Source organism: Odocoileus virginianus, chromosome 2, assembly GCF_023699985.2.
Source record: "Odocoileus virginianus isolate 20LAN1187 ecotype Illinois chromosome 2, Ovbor_1.2, whole genome shotgun sequence".
Lineage (NCBI taxonomy): Eukaryota > Metazoa > Chordata > Mammalia > Artiodactyla > Cervidae > Odocoileus > Odocoileus virginianus.
This window is the reverse complement of record NC_069675.1, coordinates 28,159,176-28,180,545: the sequence shown is the minus strand read 5'-3', so window position 1 is coordinate 28,180,545 and position 21,370 is coordinate 28,159,176. Positions and strand designations below refer to the sequence as shown.

At 54.6% G+C, this 21,370-nt stretch overlaps 1 protein-coding gene across 3 annotated transcripts in view; it reads right to left on the bottom strand.

Annotated features, from left to right (window-relative positions):
* Window positions 1–21,370, bottom strand: part of TTC7A (tetratricopeptide repeat domain 7A) — a 119,456-nt gene that overhangs the window by 6,376 nt on the left and 91,710 nt on the right. For 2 of the 3 annotated variants that reach the window (XM_070477880.1, XM_070477888.1), the window contains 3 exons: window positions 20,811–20,927; window positions 17,320–17,417; window positions 15,124–15,258 (listed from right to left, as the gene is read on the bottom strand). In XM_070477880.1, the coding sequence (XP_070333981.1) occupies window positions 15,124–15,258; window positions 17,320–17,417; window positions 20,811–20,927 (350 nt within the window). Of the gene's footprint in view, window positions 1–8,006; window positions 8,210–15,123; window positions 15,259–17,319; window positions 17,418–20,810; window positions 20,928–21,370 lie in introns of all 3 variants that reach the window. The other variant, XM_020876173.2, reaches the window with a different exon arrangement.

The following is a 21,370-nucleotide window of genomic DNA, read 5'->3' as shown; positions in this document are numbered from 1 at the left end:
GGCTGTGCTCTTCACGCCTATCCCTTGCCAGTCCCAGTTCAAGGCAGGGGGCTGGGCCTTTTTGGGTTGGTTTCAGGTTCCGGGCTGGCTGGGGGCTCTGCCCACTCCGGAGCACAGCCAGGCCTGCAGGGCCAGGTCAGGAGGCTACAGCAAGGCCTCCAGACTTTGGGTTCCAGATGTGAACACTGTGATGGGCAGTGATGGCAAATGCTGCCCTCTGAGCAGAAGGCAGAGCTTGAGGGGCTGGCAACAGCCTGTTTTGGGGTGTGCTGGCCTTTGTACAAGGGGAGGGGGCTGAGCCCTGCTGAACCCTCCAGGCGTGTAAGTCTTTCCCCTGACCACTGATGCTGGGGTTAAAGTAAGCCAACAATGCCTACCCATGGCTCTGCGCTGAGTCTGTGACACTGACAGAAGGCTTCCTGTCCACTTTGTCATCAGGGTTGGTGTGGACTTCAGAAGTCCACACACGGACCTAAGGTCTGCCTGCAAAGTCCTGGGCTGCAGGCAAGAGGACATGCCTCCACCTTCATCAGCCTGGGGCAAGGGTTCAGACTGTGTGCTGGGCTGCGCCGGTGTGGGCATAGCGGGGCTGGGGAGGGGCCACTGGACACAGGAGGCCCAGGCTGAGGGGACACACCCTGCCCCTCTCATCCCCTCCTCCCTTCTCCTCCACTTCCCCATCAGGGAATGCAGACCTCAGGCAGCCCTGGGGAGGGGCCAGGAAGAGAACTCACAATAAAACTACTGCACCAGGGGGTCAGACATTCCTACTGAATTTTCCTGTCAAACAGAAGCAATATTCCTGCCCACTAGAGCTGGGGGAAAGCTCAGATTCTGCCGATGAGGGGCTGTGTATGCAACAACTCAGCTTCTACACACACGCACACATGTGCACACACACAGCAGAGTGCAAGACTTCTGGGTCCTCCCATTCCTCAGGCTGCCTGGACGCTCTCAGCCCCTGCCACAGCTTAGGAAGCCGGCCGGGAGGGAGAAGCCTAGAGCAGGCATGGGGCCTGGAAACAGAGACCCTGCTGTGCTGTGGTACTGTCCACCTCGTCCATCAACCCAGCCTAACAAGACTGTGGGCCCAAGCGCAGGGCTTCTCCAGAGCCTGGCCTTCCCAGTTCTTCCTCTCCAGCAGCCGGAGGGCACAGCCACCCCTTTAGTTACAGAGCCTCATCCACAAGAGGGTGTCTCAAGTCCCACTTGTCTCTCAACACAGACTCTAGTCCACTGGTCCAGCTGCCCTTGCTCTCAGCCCAGGTCAGCCTGGCCTTGCCCTGTGCACACTCATCCCAGCCACAGGGCAGCTGGGGCCGACATCCGGCACCTCTGTGCCTTGGCCAGAGTCACTCACTGTGCTCTGAGAGAACGGAGCAACTTGGCTACAGTGAGTGTCTGAGACTTGACTCTGGGCATCCTCTCCCCTCTGCAAACCAGGAGCATCTGAATTTGGCCTGGAGCCACACTTCAAAATGAAAAAGGTAAAGGTAAAAGCTTTCACAACAGCATAGGAAACCATAAACAAAACAAAAAGATAACCTACAGACTGGGAGAAAACATTTGCAAATGATGTAACCAACAAGGGATTAATCTCCAAAATACACAAACAGTTCCTGCAGTTCAAAAGCAAAAAGAACAGACAACCGCCACGGCAGTGATGTCAGACAGCCTAGTCAAAGGTGGGGCTCAGGCCACCTGGCCTTCCTTGTGAATGGCACCAAAAATATACCCAATGTTGACTTGTCTTTTCATCATCTGAGCCCTAAGACTATCCCCTGGAGGTCACATTATTATCCCCATTTGAGAGAAGCAAAAACTGAGCCAGCAAGAAGATGTAATCTCCAAGTGCCCCCACAACCCAGGGGCTGGCAGGGCTGAACCTCTCTGGTATGGTCCTACCCTCCAGGACTGGGCTTCCCAGGTGCTCAGTGGTAAAGAATCTGCCTTCAATGCAGAGACGGAGGAGACCTGGGTTCAGTGCCTGGGTCAGGAAGATCCCCTGGAGAAGGAAATGGCAGCCCACTCCAGTATTCTGGCCGGGAAAATCCCAAGAACAGAGGAGCCTGGCAGGCTACAGTCCATGGAATTGCAAAGAGTCGGACACAACTGAGCAACTAACTTTTTTTTAAGTTTGGCAAAAATGGCTTGGCTTTTCAAAAAATGAGTTTGTAGTGAGTCAAGATAGAATATGTGTACCAGGGGGAGAGGGGACAACAGAGGATGAGTTGGTTGGATGGCATCACTGATTCAATGAACATGAGTTTGAGGAAGCTCTGGGAAAATGGTAAAGGACAGGGAAGCCTGGCATCCTGCAGCCCATGGGGTCACAAAGAGACTGCGCAGGCACTCACCCTCCAGTATCGGGGATGGGACCCTGGGGGCTGGGAGGAGCTCTGTGCAGCCAGAGTTTATCTCTCTGACCTCAGAGAGCAGAACCTTCTGGTTGGATTCCTGGAGCACCTGCAAAAGGCCCAACCAGAACCTCAGGTTTGGGTGGGGCAGAGCCCTGGCCCTTGCTGAATCAGGCCCTGCCTCAGGGAATCAGAGGGATGGTGGCAGGGAGCTTCTGAGGACTTAAGTTGTGAAGTGGCACACCCCAGCATACAGAGAGGGAGGCAAGAATCTCTCTGGGGTCATGGCCATGCTCTTGATCCCCAAGTCCACTTAGAGACAGCCACGCTGGGAGCCACAGGGAGAGAATGCACGCATGCGTGCATGCTCAGTTACATCCAACTCTTTGGCCCCGTGGATTGTAGGATCCTCTGTCCATGGGATTATCCTGGAAAGAACACTGGAGTGGGTTGCCATTTCCTTCTCCAGGGGATCTTCCCGGCTCAGGGATTGAACCTGCGGCTCCTGCACAGCAGGTGGATTCGTTACCACTGAGCCACCTGGGAAGGCAGGGGAATAATTCCTCAGCCGCTCTCATAGAGGACAATGGATGACAGAAACACTGTCTTCCCCATCCCTTATACGTGGAATCTAAAAAAAAATGATACAAGTGAACTTACAAAGCAGAAACAGACTCACAGAGTTAGAGAACTAACTTATGATTTATGATTATGGGGGATTGGGGGAGAGGATTGGGGGAAGGGATAGTTAGGGAGTTACATTTGGACACAAATATATCCACTGGATTTATAAAGGATAACCAACAAGGACCTACTGTATAGCACATGGAACTCTGCTCAATGTTCCGTGACAGCCTGGATGGAAGTGGAGTTGGGGGAGAATGGATACACGCGTATGTATGGCTGAGTCCCTTCATTATCACCACCTTGTTAACGACTACATCCCAATACAAAATAAAAGGGAAAAAGAGATAAAGAAACACTGTCTTCCTGGCTTTCCAGGGTCATCTGGAGAGAGAACAGGCCAGGTCACGAGGCCAGGACTGCTTCAGTTGGGGTGCCTGAGGAGGAAAGGGTTCTGGGAAGATGGGGCAGCAGGAGCTGGAGCTCTGTCCCAAGAAAGAAGCATTACCAAGAACAGGGGCCTGTGAGGAGCAGGGCAGCCTGGCAGGAGAGGAGCCAGGAAATCCCACTCCCCGGGAACCTGTCCCTGGTAGAGAGGAGGGTGGGGCGCCACCCACAAACACAGGCGGCAAGGAGGGAGTCCTGGCTGTCCGCTCTTGGCTGAAGCTTTCAAGCAGCACCTGGAGTGAGACAGGCTGCACCGAAGCATCCGTTCTCGCGGCTCAGCCACACGGAGGGGAGGGAGAGTGAGGCGGTGGACGGCCGGGGCTAGTGACCCTCCTCCTACTAAGGCCAGGTGACCTCAAAGGAGCCCCCTCTTGGGAGGTGCTCAGGGACCTGATGTCACTGCTGGGCTCCGTGCCTTCCCTCAGCATCCCTGCTTCCTAGAAAGCCCCCTCTCGGCCATGCCTGCGGAGCCCTCTCTGAAAAAAAGGTGTCACCTGGAGGCCAAGGTCTCTGCTGGTCTCGGGAAGTAACCAGCTTTCTTTCTCAGGTTTCTTCAGAGGCAGGCAGGTACAGGTCAGGTCACCCCTTCATAACTATTGGGTTGGCCAAAACATTCGTTAGTCTGCATCAACTGATGGAAAAACCCAAACGAACTTTATGGCCAACGCAACATATTCTTCTGCAGGTAAATTAAGTTCTGAGCACTCAGGCCAAATGAGTGGGGTTTCCGGCTACCTGGAGGGGAGGTAAAGACTGAGCTGGCAGAGACTGTCAGGACCTGCTCCTGGGGTTTTACCAAGTATTTCCATTGGCAGAGAGCATGCCTTTCTCTTCCCACACCTGGTGGACTCTCAAAGCCACCTGGCCACCCCTGAGCCTGGAGGAGGTGGCAGCCTGCGGCATCAGGGCTTGACGGCACAGATTACGCTGGGACACTGCTATGTGCATGGCAGGGACTCTTCACTGGCACGACCCTGCCAAAGAGGTCTCTCTTTCTTGCCTGATCTGGGTGGAAAAGCCTGAAATGAGCCCAGAGTGCAGCCAGAACCATGGAAACACCTCCACCACATCCCAGGCTGGGAGGGCAGCAGGACGGGGAGAGCAGAGAACACACTTCTGGGCCCAAAGTTCTTATTCTTGGAAGCCTGGAGCCCGGCTCCTGAAAGCAATAGCCTTCCCCTCTGAGAGGCTTTCTCCAGCCTATCTCCAAATCCCCTGTCCCATGTACACAGCTCCAGAGAGGTCCCAAGGCCGGCCTCCTGGGGATTGACCATCTGGGCTTCAGAACTACAGGGCAGTGCCGGGCATCCCCACAGCACACTGAGTGTATCTCTGCCTTCCTCTCTCTAGAACTCAGAGTGTGGGGCTCAGCCACTAAGTTAGAGGCTCACTGAGGGACCCAGAGCCCTTCCAGCCGGGTTATGGGTGGCTGTGCTCTCAGGGCAGAGGGATGTCTCTCCTTCCTCTTGTACCGAGCAAGGGCACTGTCCTCAGAGAGCCACAGTGGCATCATAAGGCCAGGATGTCCTCCTCCCTGAGAACCCACCTTGGCAATGAGTCCAGTTGCGGGGGAGTACTGGTCCCCCTACCATATTCCTTTCTCTGGACAATTCTCCAAGGATGCATCAGATTCAGGCTGAGGCAACTACTGTGTCTCTTTTGTTCTCTACTATTTTTAGATTTGTGAATCCTGGGGATTCGCATCAAATCTAAGGGATTTGTGAATCCCTTACATAAGTGCCAAGCTGACTCAGACCAACGGGGAGTGACTCCCATTATGCAGTACCATGGTGAAAAAGATCCCAGGATCCCATCTGTGCTCAGTGGGAAAAAGTGCTGTGACCAATTAGTGATGTCTGTCTTGGGTGAGGGACTAGAGAGTGTGGTGTGTGTGCTGTGTTCTGCCTTCTCTGATATTGCACTGCAGACTTTCAGAAGTGCTTTCTCATGTATCAGCTCATTTGATTATAACACTGCTGGTCTAGGAATGATGAAGCTCATTATTCATTTATAAAAGGAGACATTAGGATCGTGGAAGCCAAGTGTGTCTTTTCCTAAATCACTCAGGTGAATTAGGGCCAGAGCTAGGATTAGATCCCAGATGTTCTGAGTCTCAGGACAGTACAAGGAAGACACTGGGATCCGGGAATGCTGGAGACCAATACACCAAAGTGTTCATGTGTCTTTAGGAAAAGAGTGCTTAGTAAATCTTCCCCAGGCTTGAAATTTGCTATTCTTTATGCATATGTGTGGGATGCTGGCAGGAACACAGCATGTGGAAAGGGGATAGGCTGCCTACGCTGGAGCCGATGCCCCTCTGGTTGCCTGTAACTTCACAGTGGGCAGTCCTTTCTCAGATTGCATCAAATCAGCAAGGCACCCCAGGAAGAGAAAAGGGGCCATTTCAGAAACATCTGTAGGGAGCCACTCTGGACAGCTACTCAGTTACCATGGAAACCCACCCTTGGAAACTGCCTCAATTTCAGGAAAATAGCTACAAACAATAATAAGCATAAATGAAAAATGGTACACTTGCTTCAAAATTGTACTTGTTACCGGATTTGGCTGGCTTTTTCCAGGGGGGCTGAGACAGTAGGCTCATATCTGCAACCGTAGAGGCAGGCAGCCGTCTGCCTGGCTGCAGGCCTAATGACAGAGCCTGCATCCTCTGGCTCCTTAATCAAGTTTCTGGATGTGACCTTGGGGGAGGCATCTATCAGAAAAGCTAATGTCTGGAGTGCAGGGGGAAGGACAATGTGCTTTGCAAGAAACAAACATTTGCTGAGCAGACTGGAAGGCAACACGGCACCAGGTAGAGAGAAGCTGGCCCAGGCTGAGATGCTGCTACGTGGGCCTGAGCTAGGAACCCAGAGATCAGGCTGAGATGGGAATCCCTGTTTTCAAGGACTCTTGGGGTTAGCAAGGAACTTATAAAGATGACCTGGTCCAGCTCCTCCTCCATGTGATATTTACATTCTCTGGGCAGCATCCTCACCACATGATTCACGAGTCTGTCCTTGGACTATGCCAAGAGTTAAACCATTTTTCCTGATGCTGAGCTGACAGCTAACTTCTTGCATCTACTCAGGAAAAAAGCAGACCCCTTGTGGCAGTGATAACCCTTCAGCCACCTGGAGCCATTCCCCTGGGGCTGCCGTGTTCTCCGTGGGGCAGACATCAGTGACACCCTCACAGCCGTGCTCCTCAGAGAGTTCTTAAGGCAGGGCATCGAGGTGGAACCCAGACCCCGAATGTGTTGTAACTATGGGCTCCTAAATTATACTTCAGAAATCACTGTGCATGCAGGCCTGTCCACTTTTAGGTCATTACATTTATCCTGATACCTGTTCTTTGAAAGGAAGTAAGGATGGCAAGGAAAGAGTCCTCCCTGGGTTCTACTCAATCACCTGTCAGAGACATTCCCTGGACCAGAGTCCCCACTGCACAGGTAAGTAAAACTGAGGTCCTGAGAAGGGGCTTTGCCAACAAAGGTCCATCTAGTCAAAACTGTGGTTTTTCCAGTAGTCATGTATGGATGTGAGAGTTGGACTATAAAGAAAGCTGAGCACCAAAGAATTGATGCTTTTGAACTGTGGTGTTGGAGAAGACTCTTGAGAGTCCCTTGGACTGCAAGGAGATCCAACCAGTCCATCCTAAAGGAGATCAGTCCTGGGTGTTCATTGGAAGGACTGATGCTGAAGCTGAAACTCCAATACTTTGGCCAGCTCATGCGAAGAACTAACTCATTGGAAAAGACCCTGATGCTGGGAAAGATTGAAGGCAGGAAGAGAAGGGGATGACAGAGGATGAGATGGTTGGATGGCATCACTGACTCGATGGACGTGAGTTTGAGCAAGCTCTGGGAGTTGATGAAGGACAGGGAGACCTGTTGTGCTGCAGTCCATGGGGTTGCAAAGAGTCAGACATGACTGAGTGACTGAATTGAACTGAGAAGGGGCTGACTTGCCCTTGACCACCCAGGAAAAGAACAGCAAAGCCAGGGCAAAAGAACCAACCTCCTATTCCCAACTGCCAAGCCTTCCCACAGGAGAGTCACTGAACCCCGGGCACCCACACCCTGGCCTCCATGTCCTAAGATTAGGGGCTGTTGGCCCCTCTTAGCACCCCGAGGCCATTCTCCATGTGTGCTTGCGTCAGGCCTGACACAACAGTCCACCCCAAGACACTGCCTGAATCCCACAAGGAGGCACGGGGCTCCTCTCAAATGGGGGAGCCAGTCCCGTGATCAGGCAGGGCCTGGGGATGAAAAAAAAAAGCATTTTGGTATCTGTCTAGAGTCTGCAGGGCAGGGACCTGATGAGCACCTACAGTGAAAACCCTTGGGACTAGACGGCCTTACAGAAACACACCAAAAGGAAGTCACAAAGAATCAGCCAACCCTCCCAGATTTTTTCATCCACTCAGGCCGGGGATTGAAGGGGAGTGGCCCGCCATATGGCCTCTGCTCTCCCAAGAGGGCAGGGAGGAAGCCGTCTGCCACAGATGCCAGGGCACTGCAGGCAGGGGAGGGGTGAGGTGGGGAGGGGGCTCATCTGAGGGGGTGCGGGGCTGACTCACCAGGCTGTGCATGATACGCACGCCGTCGGGGTTCACCGTGAGCGCCTCCTTGTACAGCTGCTTGGCTTCCTCCAACCTGCCCCTCATCTCGGCCAGCCGGCCCCGCATGTAGAGCACGGAATGTGAGGTGGGAAAGAGGCCCGCCGCCTCCTGGATGCAGAAGCCCGCTTCCTTCAGGTGCTGCTGCTCCATGAACAGCTCGGCTGTCAAACCAGAAGGGCAGGTGAGGCGGCGGGAGGAGTCGGAGACGGTGGCCCCCTCCCACATCCGACCGTCAGCCCCCAGAGTTCAGCAGCCGGTCCTGGGTGATGGAACCAGCCCCCCGAGACGCAGCACAGGATGGGCTCACTCTGGGCCACGGCCGTGGCGCCAGCCAATGGTTTCTGAGTGCTCACCCTGTGTCAGGTTCATGCCACGTGCTGCACGCAGAACAACTCTGCCAACACTCACAAAACCCTACAGGACCATCACTTCTATCACCCACTTCGGGGAGGAGGAAACGGGCACAGAGAGGCTAAGGAGCTCTCCTAATGCCACAGGGAGACAGAGTGATGGAGCCAAGGTTCACACGGGGCTGTCTGACTTCAGAGCCTGGCAGTCGGGACATGAGTGCGGTCCCCTGCAGCTAAGTATTTGCTCGGGTCCTGTCCATCACTTGTTCATCTGTTCACCATGTGTCTGGGGACAGGGTGGGGGGCAGATGAGGTGGCTCCCCAGGGAGGCCAACTGACTGAAGAGCTAACTCTACCTGCATCATCAGGACGAGGAGAGCCACGTGATGCTGCCAAAGATGGGACAGGAAGGAAGTCCTGAGGGTGCCTGCGAATGGGCAGGGCTGGGGCTCACACGGAGAAGCTAGAAAGCCACCAGTATACACTGAGAGCTGACTGTGGAGCCTGGGCCAGGCAAGCATCTTCTCTTACTTCATCCTCATAGGTCTGGGAGGGAGGCAGGCTCTCTCCCGTGTCCCAGGCTGACAGAGGGAGGACCTCATCCCAGCCCCTTGGTAGAAGGTGCAGCTCCCGACCTCCCTCCAGACTCAGGACTTTCCATCACACAGAGAAGAATGTCTTTCAACCAACTGGCGGGGAAGATCTCCCCACAACCAGTGTGCCTTCTGGCCCCACATCAGTAGAAAACGGGGCAGTTTCTCCAATCCTGGCCCAGCCCACACAAATGCACATTTCAAACCCACGCTGTGCAGGTACACACCCGCCGCAGGTGCTGTCAGAAACACAGTGCCCTGGAGTTGCTTGCAGCCCACTCAGCCCGCCTCCCATGGCAGCCTGGGCTCGGGTGCCCCCCTCGGGGGCTGGTGCCCCACACCAATGGGAGGAAGCACAGAAGGGCAAGCAGAGCCTGGTAGGTGACTCTGCCAAGAACCATTCCCAGCAATGGCCGAGAGCTGAGGTCACACTGGTTCAGATCAGGTCTGGGGGTGCTACCAGAAAGGAAGTTACCAGAAAGAGGTGGAAAACCCAAGCCCAGGCAGCCCTCCTTCTGTTTCTAACAAGAAGCAGGAGGAGGCCTAATAACGGCCTTGACTGTGCACACAGCGCCGGGGGCACCCAGCGTGAATGCAGCCTAAGATCCGCTGGATAATCAAAGCAGCTTGAACGCTGCAGAAGGCTTTCTGAGCTGGGTGCTCTTTTCCTTTCCTGGAGATGAGAGTGTGGGAGAATCAGAGAATTAACTCAGAGAAGCCAGGCTCGCATGATAATGTGGGAGAGAACAGCACCAGCTCTTGTCCTCAGAGATGGCTTGAACCAGAGCCACCGCCTGGGCTATCCACTGGCTGCCTTCATACCTGCGTTCAGCATCCAGCTGCTGAGGACTGACCATGTGCCTGGCCCTCCCACGAAAAGGAGAAAGAGAGGAGGTGGGGGAAGGGGAGCAACTGAGCCACCAAACCACTGGAGTGACCAGGGCCGTGGAGTGACAAGTGCCAGGGCTGAGTGTTCGGGGCACTCAGATGGGGTCGGGCCAGCTGGGCTGGTTTAATCAGGGGAGTCTTCCTGGGGGAGGTGGCATCTGAGCTGGGGCCTGAAGGCACAGGGGCACTTGGCCTGGCAGAGAGAAGGGAGGCCACGCGGGGCTGGGTCTGGAGGGCTGGGCAGGTTTTTCCAGGGCCACAGGGGAAAAGGGAGGGAGGAAGTGTGAGTGGTGGGGGTGGGGAGGCCTGTCCCACACCAGCCCCTGGGCTCTTTCGTCCACTGCCAGGAGCTGAGCTCAGAGGCGAGCTGGGCTCTCTCCTCCCCTGGACCTTGTCCCAGCAGGCCCTCCTCGGGCCTGGCCCACCTGCCCACCTGGTCCTGGCCCAGCTCATTAAGCTGTTTACACCTTGCTGCCCTGACTCCTGAGCCTTCTCTCTGGAGACTGGCCCCCGTCCCTCCCTTGGGATCTCCTCACAGTGCCTGCACATCAACACATTTCAATTATGAGGATCCCCAGCCCCCTCCTTCCTCGGGGCCCTGGGCTTTGTCCCAGCCACACAACAGAGGACAAGCCCTGAAAAATAGGTAGGGCTGCTCTGCTCTGATGGACTTCATCACCAGCTAGGCAGGAAACCAACCATACGACACAGACCAGAGCCAGAGGTGAGGGCTCTTGGCCACCTTACAGACAGCCCCCGGCGGGCCCACTGCCAGGGTGGGTTCCCGGACCTGCACACAGACCCACAGCTCGGAGGGCTGCAAATGTACCCCTTTTTTCTAGCCTCAGCCTCCCCAGGCAGTTGTTTTACCAAACATGGTGCTCCCCAGCCAGCCAGCCTCAGGCTGCAGCAGGAGCCCTATGGCACAGTGCCCGCCCACTGCCCAATTCTCTACCTCCCAGCCCTGCTGACCAGGGCCCCAAGGTGTCCACACCCAGCCCAGTCTCCCCTGGCTAGGGCTGGATAAGCACCGCCATCATTGGATTTTCCATGGATTCTCATAGTCAAGGTCATCCCTCCAGCAAATGGGCCTCACAGCCCCCTCAGAGTCAGAGGTTCCTCTCTGATCCCCTTGGTCCTTCCTCTCTCCCCCTCCCTCTCCTTGTCTCCACTTCTCTCGGCTTCCTCTCTTCCCACCCTGGCCCTGACCTCCTCTCCTGTCTGAGTGTTTCAACTTTTCTTCTTCCCTCCATCTCTCTCCACCCGCCCCCCCCCCACCTCTGTGCTTTTCTCTCAGCAGGCTCCAAATGGAAAACATCTGTTCCCTGGAGCTTTGCAACAGTCCCCTTTATTATTTTTTTCTGAGGCATCCTGATCTAACCCTGCACCCAGAGCTGGCTCCAGTTCTCCGGGTCGTTCCTGCTAGTTCCGAGCCCTCTCTGCTGGGAGGAGGGCTTTCCTCGGCTGGTCCCGAGGAGCAGGGTGAAAGAGGGCCCAGGGCCAGGCCTGGGGCCTTGGAGGCACCTCCCCAGGTGAGATGGCTTCCTAGAGGCGCCCCCAACCCCGTAAACCCCAGAAAGGAAGGGGGGCTACCCGGGCTAAAAGGGCAGAGGCCTTCCAGGGAGGAGGTAACGTTAGACCCTAAAAAGAATCCACCTTGAGCTCCAGTGGTGGGGGGAGGTGTCTCCAAAAGTTATTCCTTCAAGGAAATAAGCACTTCCCTATATGGGTGCCCAGAATAAAGGAGAAGGAAGGGTCTGGGAGGGCAGGGGAGGAGTGAGAGAGGAGACCAGCTGAAGGGAGGATGGCCATGAGAGTAACAGAGAATCCAAAGGTCTGAAGGGATGTTTCGGGGTTAGCCTGGGACCCAGGGGTGTGTGACGCATTGACTCAGGCCACATGGCGTCAAGGCCCTGTGGGCCTGGGCGCCCGACTTCCTGTCCTGGGAGCTCTCCTCACGAACTCAGAAGGAGGGGTTGACTGACAAGAGAGGAGGGAAGAAGGACAAGCAGGAGCACAGGAAGAGAGGACGTGGGAAGGGGGCATATAAGGCCAGAGGGAGAAGGGCAGGGAGCTGGGAGAGAAGGGAGAGTGGAGGGAGATAAGGGAAGAAATAAGGAGGAAACAGGGAAACATCAGAGTCAGGGGAGCCTGTTGGACCGAGGGTCAGAGGCAGCTTCTGTCTCATCTATAAACACTGCCCTACTGCCCCACCCCAGGTCCCCAGTCTGCCTGGCCAACAGCAGGGGCAGCATCCACTTCCAAGGCCATCTAAAGAGCCAGGGCACCAGTGCAAAGATGGTGTGGATCTGCCATCTGGAAACTGAGACTCAGGCCAATTCTCCCCCGACGCAGGGAATGCCCTCAGCTGCCTGTGAGCCCTGGGACCCTCAGGGCAAGGGGACTCTTCCTGCACCCACACCCCTCTCTAGCTCTTAGCTCCCAGAGACACGAGCTGCAGTGAGAGGAAGGTGGGTCTTCCTGCCCTTCTGGAAGGCACCTCCTGACACTCAGGATCCTGGAGCATCTATGGGGCTGAGTGATTCTCCCCTTTTCACACAAATCCACTGCCAAAGAGGAGACATTTTTGAAACTCATTGAAAGAAGCAACATTTTTGAAACTCATCTCTCAGGCAGAAACCCTCCATGAAGCTTCTCACTTCAGACTGGAATGGGAAGGAGTCTTAAAGAGGGTGGGGAGTGGGGAGCGGTGGGGCAGGAGGACAGTTGGGAGACGAGGGATACATTTCCCAACCTAAGTGCAGGTTAATGATGGAACTTACTGCCAAGACAGACTGGGATGCAATTAATCTTGAACCAAACTGGAGGATTAGCTCATTCTAAAATGATAAAGGGGGGTAGTTTTCTCTTCCTGGAAATCTGGTGCAGCTGGAGGAATCATTAGGCTGGGGGGGTGGGGGTGGTCATGGGCGTTGCTGATGACGATACTTGTAGCTTGGGTCAGGTGGGGCTGAAGAAGCTTAGGGTGATCTGCTCCTGGCAGTCCTTCATTCAAGGGGTGCTCAGCACATGCTTGCTGGTGATGATGATGGCCAAGGGAGGGGAGGGGGCTCATGCAGTGAGGATTCTCCAGAATCCTCCCATACTCAGAATGAAAGACCTAGGATACCTTCTTGCTTCCCTTTTTGCCTGTGGCAGCTACCTACCAGTCTATCCTCCTTTCTTCTATAATGAGAGATCCCTTGATTTTTAATGGGGCAAATGTATACCCAGAACAATGGCACCTCCCAGAATCCTTTGCAGGTAGATATAGTCATGTGACTGAGTTCTGGCCAATGGATCATGAGGGGAAGTGATGTATGCAAATTATAGGACATGTCCTTCTAGGGACAGGGTGTCCCCTCCTCCCACCCTTCCTAGTTATGCCTTGGCATGTGAATGTGGTGGAGAGCCACCTTGGGTCACAAGGACAAGAGTGACACCGTAGGAAGAGCAAAGCCAACAAAACGGAAGGAATCTGGATCCCTGGACCAGGAGAGCAGAGCTGTCATCCTAGTCAAGGCTGCCATCTCTGAACTGTTACAGAAGGAAAGAGAAGTGTTTACCTTATAGAAGCCACTGCTGTTCTGCATGGTCACACATCCCAAGCTTGTCTCCTAATGCCACACAGCCCAACCCTCACCTTGCACCACAGTTCAAGCATTCAGAGTTCTCCATGGGCCAAATGTCTAGGATGATGTCCAGAGAAGAAAGGCTAATGTGCAAATTATTGAAGGATGTCACTTATACCAAAATTCCCAAGTCTAATTACAGGCTTCAGAAAGGCCTTTAACCTTACTTGGAGTTACCAGAACATACTACCCCCCTAGCAGAAAGCAGCATTTCTCAGAGATGCAAGCAGCCTTGTAAAATGCAGATACGGTTGTTACCTGCTAAGAGGAGTCAACAAGACAGACCATTAACACAAAAGGCCTTGGGGAGTTCCAAAGCAGGTAGCAGGCACCTCCCAAATCCGACCACTCATCAGTACACTGCCAATATGTTCCTTGAAGCTGGTGAAACCCCAGGGGAGGGTGCAGCTTTCTACCACAGGCCCCTGTGGGGGTGGGGCCCCAGTATGCCCACCAGGAGCTGTTAGAGTTCCACGTCTGAGAAGATGACAGGGCATCTTTGCCTCAGAGGAAGCCTAGCTCATTATCCCTCTGGATTTTTCAAATTTCTTCTTCCTACTTCAGGTGCAACAAGCGACACTGGAACACAGCCCCCACATCCCTAGCATCCCAAGGGAGCCCGATGTGCTAACTGGGGCAATATCTGCATTATTAACATGCTTCCCGGTCTAGTCTTTTTATGAATCCTTGTCCAATTTTTTCCCCCAGATTTAGATCCTGTGGAGGGGGGAGAGTGGGGGCGTCCTGCATACTAATGTGTCCATATGTGGAAGCTACCAGTGGGGAACTGTAGATCCTCAATCAACAAGCACATTCTAACTCTGACTTGCAGAATCTGCAGGTCCCAGGAAGGGAGTATCTCCTTTGTCTCTTCTCTCTCTCTCTCCTCGGGGTTAGAGACACTGCCCGGGGGCGGGGCAGGTGGGAGGCTGTGGGGGAGGGGCAACAGGAGGATAATGAGTACCTGGTGAGGAGCTTCAAGCGTGGGTCAAGGGGTCATGTTGGCCTGGTGCATTTTTAGGATTTCACTCACCCTAGCACCTTCCTTTTACTTTGGCCGCTGCTGCTACCATTTTATCTCATTCAGGCACATCTCCTGTCTTGGTTCTCTCTTGTTTCATTCTAACCCCCCTCTCACACCCACTCCAGTATTCTTGCCTGGAGAATCCTATGGACAGAGGAGCCTGATGTGGACCCTACAGTCCACAGGGTCGCAAATTAAACTTTGCCGAGCACCTACTATGGATGTGTTAAGCTCTCATTTCAGATCAGAACAGTAAATGAGCTGTGGGACTCTGAACCTCCTGCCTCCCCAACACTAACAGACCATCCAACTCCAGGGTGGCAATGGTGCCTACTAGCTGTCAAGAGAGATTATTACCTGAATGGCGATCCTTGAGTTCCTAGCCCTCTGTTTTCAATGAATTCGACCCCCAGCTTTTTTGGGGCCAGCACACCTCACTTCTCCTCTAGATCTCCCAAGAGTTCTCAGGGGTTTGAGTCCTAACTGGTTCTCTTCAAGACACAGCTTTCCCACCTGGGCTGCCAGGGCAGACCCGCAGGAGCCAGAGGGGGCCCGGGTGGCCTGTAGGTAGGGGGTGGGAGCACTCACCAGCCTGGAGCCAGATCTGTTCCAGCGTGGTCCACAACTGCATGGGGCCCTGCTTCAGGACCGAGCTGGGCACAGTCAACTCCGACATGGCCTCCTCCAGCCGGGAGGCAGCAATGGATGATGCCCGCCGAGAGCCTGTAGAGCAAGATGGGAAAGGCTGAGCTGCAGGCCTGGTGACAGTGGCTGCATAGCCCTGCAGGAGAGGCAGGGCACGCCGAGTCACAGCAGGGTGGCCGGGTCCTGCAGCCGCGAAACAGTGCACAGACCCACTAGGAGGGGGCCATCTAATACTCCCACCCATGCCAAGAGAGGGGTGGGTTTCTGAGGGGCAGTGAGGCAGTAAGCCCACTTCAATCCCTAAGGAAGAACACCGTGAACATCGGCAATGGTGGGCATTCTACCACTGCCCAGGATACTGAAGACAGAAATGGTCTCAATGTCCACCAGCGGGGACTGATTAAAAATAATTGAGACTATAATCATACTGGATAATGCAGTCATTAAAATAACAATGCGTAACAATGGGTACTGATGCAGAAAGATGGTGATATTATGTAGTTTGGTAAAAAAGCAGCAGACTGCAAAAGAGAAGGATCACAGTTTTATAAGAAACGAAATACAGGAATGTTTCCGAAAGTCTGAAAGGCCACTTATTAAGGTTTGAGTGGTGAAATGATGGATGACTTTTACTTTCTCCCTTTTATATTTTTACTTTCTGTTTCACAAGTGCCTATTATTTCTTTATAGAAAAGTACCTTAGAGGAGGGCACGGCAACCCACTCCACTATTCTTGCCTGGAGGATCCCATGGACAGAGGAGCTTGATGGAATACAGTCCAAAGGGTCGCAGAGTCGGACACAACTGAAGCGACTTAGCACGCATACATGGTGGAATGATGGATGAATTTTCCTTTCTCCCTTTTATACTTTCACTTTCTTTCACAAGTGCCTATTATTTCTTTATAGAAAAGTCCCATTGGAGGTTGGGCTGTGAAGGATTCTTGGGTAGCAGCTTGGGCCAGACCGTGAGACCTCTGGAGAACTTCTCCCCATGGCAGTCCTGAGTAACATGGGTCCCTGTTCAGGATATACAAGCTGTTGACATTTACGTTTATGTGCAGGTGAAATGCAAGCACTTTTTTTCCCTCTCTCTCTCAGAGGCAGTAAAGGCTCCAATAAACTCAGGAGACCTTGGGGCAAACCACAGATGACTTCAGTTTATAAGGCGAGTGTTCATAGAGTCCTAATAACTTTGCCCAGAGTTCTTCCCTCTCTAATTGCAAAGGCGCTACACTCCCCGGCACCGTTGCCTCCTTGGAGTCAGCAGCTCTACATCCAGCCCATCGCTCCTCAGCTCAAATCAGGTGCTGGGTGTGGCTTCAGGAATCAGCTTCATCTCTTGACAACAAAGGTGCAAGTTGGTTCACGGCCACAGAAGTGGAAAAGATGAGCAATGACATCAAATACAATTCCCTCACACTTTCATTCCCGTGACTAACTTTGCTTGTGTTTTGGAGGAAGGTATTCGCTTTAATCAGTCCTGGGTTAAAACATGTAAGCTTGCAGATCCTAAACTGGTTTGAATTTCACAAGCCATGGATGTCAGGATGAATTTTTCCAGGAAACCACGGTCAGATTTAGGCTGAAATAGAAGCTCAGCCCTTCCTTTTATACTTGACTTGATCTGTTGAGGACATTATCGTGGCAGACCTTGGCCTTGAGCTTTTCTTTAAAAAAAATTCATTTATTTGGCCGTGCAGGATCTTTGTTATGGGAACTCTTAGTTGCAGCATGTGGGATCTAGTTTCCTGACCAGGGATTGAACCCAGGCCCCCTGAATCAGGAGCGTGGAGCTTAGCCACTGGACCACCAGGAAGTCCCCTTGGCCCTGAGCTTCAGCCTAAGGGGAGACGGTCTCTGTGCTCCACAGTTACCTCTCCACCCCAGTCTTCCCTACTCCCACACAGAGGATGGGGTCCCTCTCTTGCCTATGCCATCTGCCTACTTCCTGCCCCAGGCCCAGCAGCTATCCTGCCACTCTGGGCCCTAAAGAGGCCCGAGGGCAGTTCCTTAGCACAGGACCTTGGGCAGCAGCCAGCCAGAGGCAGGATGGATTCCACCAGACCGGGCAGATGCTCACGCTGGGACAGGGAGCCACGGGCTCATGTGGACAGCTGCTCACGGGGCACATTCTTACCAGAATCTGCATCATGGGCGTCGGGCAGAGTCAAGTGCATGCCACTCTGTTTCTTCAGCGTGAGGCCCTCGCCGAGGCTGCCATCCTTTTCCAGGCCCCTGGAAGGCAAGGGAGGGCCAGGCCCCAGTGAGGTGGAGGGCTGGCAGGGAGAATGAGGGGAGCCTTACGCTAGGTAGGCTCTGGGGCTGAGTTCAGACCTGAGAACAGAGCTAAAGATCACTGGGAAGGATGGAGAAGAGCAGCAGGCCAGATCACAGCTCAGGCTCAGGATTACTAGAATCTGGTTCATCCCAGAGCTGAACTGACATGATAGTTCTCCTTATTGTCTCCCGCCCACTCCTCCCTCCTTACTCCTGATCGCGTCCTGCCCGCTCCCTTCCTCATCCACCCCACACAGGTTGTGCGCCTGCAAGGCCATCAGCCTCCTCACTAGTCCCTACCGTGACCACATTTTGTTTCCAGAGCTACATGCTTACTCATGCTGCTGGCACCAAGGATGTTCCTGCTGTTCTCGAGATCCACCCACCCCCCCCCCCCCCCCTTTAGAGCCCAGTCCAGGGTCCCCGCCTCCCTCTAGAGGCTTCCAGCAGCTCATCTGCCCCCAGGCTACTTTCCCTCCCTGCTCTCTGTCACGGGTGGATCCCAGTGCATGCGCATGCGTGCACACACGCACACGCACGCGCACACACACACGCTGAAGACCAGAAACCCTCCCGTCCATCTAATCCCTCTTCTACCTTTGGTATCCTCTCGGCGTCCAGCAGAAAGCCAGGTACAGAGCAGGCGCTGTGAACTGGCTTCCATGGAAAGCCTGTTCTTTTGTGGACCAGCCCGCCCTGCAGGCACAGAAGGCCCAGAAGCCGCTCCCTGCCTCAGGGTCCCTTACCCTGGACTGCCAGAGTGGCCCTGGAGGAGCCGGAGGGGGCCCTTCGGTGGCAGATAAGCAGTCTGGCCCTCTTATCACAGTTCCCCCAATTCCCCAGGTCCCTGCAGCTCCCACATGGCTAGGGAGGCTCCTCTTTTTTAGTGTGGGGTGTGGGGGAGCCGCCAGCTCGGAAAGGTTATGCCCATCTTTGGGCACACGCAGCCCCCGACAGCAGCCTGCGACAGCACCCTGCCAAGGGTGCTGTGGCCTTAACCTGCTGACTGCAGAGTCTCAGAGGACTGAGGCCGAAAGGGCAGGAGAGGAGGAAGCAGGCCCCGAGGCCTCCTCCCTTCAGAGTGGACCCACAAAGAACAGCAGGGCATCCTTCCGTCTTAATGACGGTTCACACGGAGCTCGGGCATCTGGGTGCACAGCCATCTTTGTGGGCGTTAGAGGAAACCATCCACAGAAACACAGTGGGAAAGGCCTGGCTCCCACCCTTCATGCCCACCTCTCATTCTCGGGAGGCACATGAGTGTGAAAGATCCAGAGACCCTGGGGGAAAGCTGGGGGCTGCCCCTCCTTAGCTGTGTGACCCTTGGCAAAGCTACTTAACCTTTCTAGATCTTACTTCTCTTTTCTTGAAATGTTATTGTGTGCAGTTAACGAGCATGAGAATGTCAACATCACAAGGCTGTTGTGAGGATGAAATGAGGATGTGGACTGGGGCCCCTCCCATGCCGGCCTAGAGTAAATGCACAGACACAGCTGCTGCTCCCAAGGGGGCTCTTCTAGGGGCTTCAGAAACGGCTCGGCTCAGGGACCTCTTGCCACCTGGTCCTAGGCCCCTACCCTGAAGAACCTGACAGCCGGACAAGAAGAGACAGTCCACACTAAGCATTTAACAAAGACCCGGATGCAGAGTGTTGCACTGGGGCCCCAGAGGCAAGGCACAGGGGGCTCCCCGAGGGGCCACGTGGGCTGGTTCAGGAAGAGCAGAGCAGGGGAAGATGGCCAAGGCGCAGAATGGGAGGCGGGGCTGGCAGGGCAGGGCGGCCCGGACCTTCAGGCTGTGGATTCTGGCCTTGATCCTGGACTCCCCAGCCCAGATGTGACAAGTTTTTGCTCTGTGGCTTCAGGTTCAGAAAGAACACTCCCTATCCTTGGGGAAGCCAGGAGGGGATTGGATTTGACTCTCTGCTCCCAACAGTTTGCCTCCAACTAGCTGGCCAGGCTGAGCCCTGCTCTACCCTGAGTGGGTGGGGGTTGGTCCTCCAGAGGTAAGGGTGAAGATGGTGGCTTGAAAAGACCCCAAGGCAAACCTGACCGCTGCACCATCGAGAGCTCCTGACAGCTCTATGGCTCTGTTGCTCCTGGAGGGGAGCCACGGGCTAAGCCCTACACGTGGAGACAAGGCTGCAGCTCAGAGGGGCCCCGCCATGATCGCCTAGATGAGCAGGCAGCCAGCCATCCGGCTGAGAGGCGCGCTCTGCCAGCTCTGGGGCAGCTCTTCTCTGCAAGTGGAGCCAGGCCATGCACCTGCCTGCCTGTCACAGCTGGTGAGCGGCAGGGTGAGGGGCATCCAAAGGCGGGCCCCCCACACACCAGAATCTGGCCCTCACTTCACAGCATCCAGCTGCCAGGTGGTTCCCCAGTTCCTTTCTGAAAAGTCCCTCACTCCAGGGCTGCCTGCTGGCAGCTTCCACCCACTGCCCTGCTCTGCCCTGGAATCTCCCAGGCCCAAAGCCTGCAAAGAGAGGCCTGACCCTACCCTGCCCAAGGATTTTTTATTCGATCAGATTATCCTCGGGCCTCCTCTGTAAATTCCAACTTTAGAGACATTGCTTTGGGGACTCTAAGAGGTTGCTAGGCTCCCAGAGTCCCAGTGAAAGTGCCCACCAGAGTGGGGTCCCCTAAGGCGGTGGGGAGATGACACAGCCAGACAAAGGGAGTGGAGCAGAAATGAAGCCCATTTCTGCTTTGGGCTGCACAAGTTGAGCCCAGGTGTCTTGGCAGGTGTCAGCAAAGACGTTCTGCAGATTCAGCCTGGACAAGAGTGCCCTGCTCTGGTCAAGGAGAATCTCAGAGCTGGGGGCTGGAGCAGGAGATGGGATGCGTGGAGATGGTAGGTGAGTGGGGGGCCCTTCAGAAACTCATCTTCCTCCTCTTCCTCTCCCGGCTTACAGATGGAACCAGGAAAGAGGTGACAAGCTCCAAAGGCTGGAGACTCAGGTTTAAGCCCAACCACTACCACTCATAGGAGAGTGGCTCTGATACGTAAGGTCTCTGGGTCTCAGGTTAAGAACCCCCGGGGGTGAGGATAAACTATGACAGTGGATAAGATAAAACCAGCTGATGGGGGAGGTGCTTAATAATGATTTCGTTTCCTTCTTACCCCCCTGATCTTTAGTTTCCTAAAGACCTTTTTTTCTGTCCTTCACAGAGGATTGTCAAAAGATTAAAATTAGGGCAGGCCGTAAAAGGCCCCAGGAGCAGTAAGTCCCATGCCCTCATTCAGACATCTTCACCACCCTCTCACCCACGAGGCATCATGGCCACTCAGCTGTGGACTATTGCCCTGGCAACCACCACCTCCCAACTCCATCTGGAGGGACAGGCCACTCACCCCAGCTGGGAGAAGCTGAACAGGGTCTGCCACAGTCGCAGCATCTGTCTACAGGTCACCAGGGCTTCCTCTGGGCCTTTCAGGATCTGCTCCAGCTTCACCTTGGTGAACATCAGGCTGTGGGAGGGAGAACAGCAGTGAGAACACCTGAGGGGCCCCCTTCCCCTGGCTTTCCTCCCGGGGTGGAACCCCAAGGGACTCTGCCCCACCAGAGCAGCCCCCATCAGCCCACCTCCCCCGCACTCAGGAGGCAGGGTGCCCACAAGCACGGCGGCCGCAGCCGTATCCCTGGATCACGTGCTCTCTCTGCCTCGTTTCCCCATCCTCTCTGCCGAAGCACAGAGCGCTCCTCTGCATTCGTCAGCATCCCTGTGGCTCTTGCTTATCCCGGTCGTGTACCATCCCGCCCGCCTCTCAAGCACTGTCTGCCGTGGTAGCGGTCTCTCCCCACACCCTCAGCTCTGCAGCATCCTCCTCACCGAACACATGGCTATCTTTTTACTTACAGGCTCTCCAGGCCTTACATCAGAGACAGACCCAGAAGGAAACTGACTCAAGGA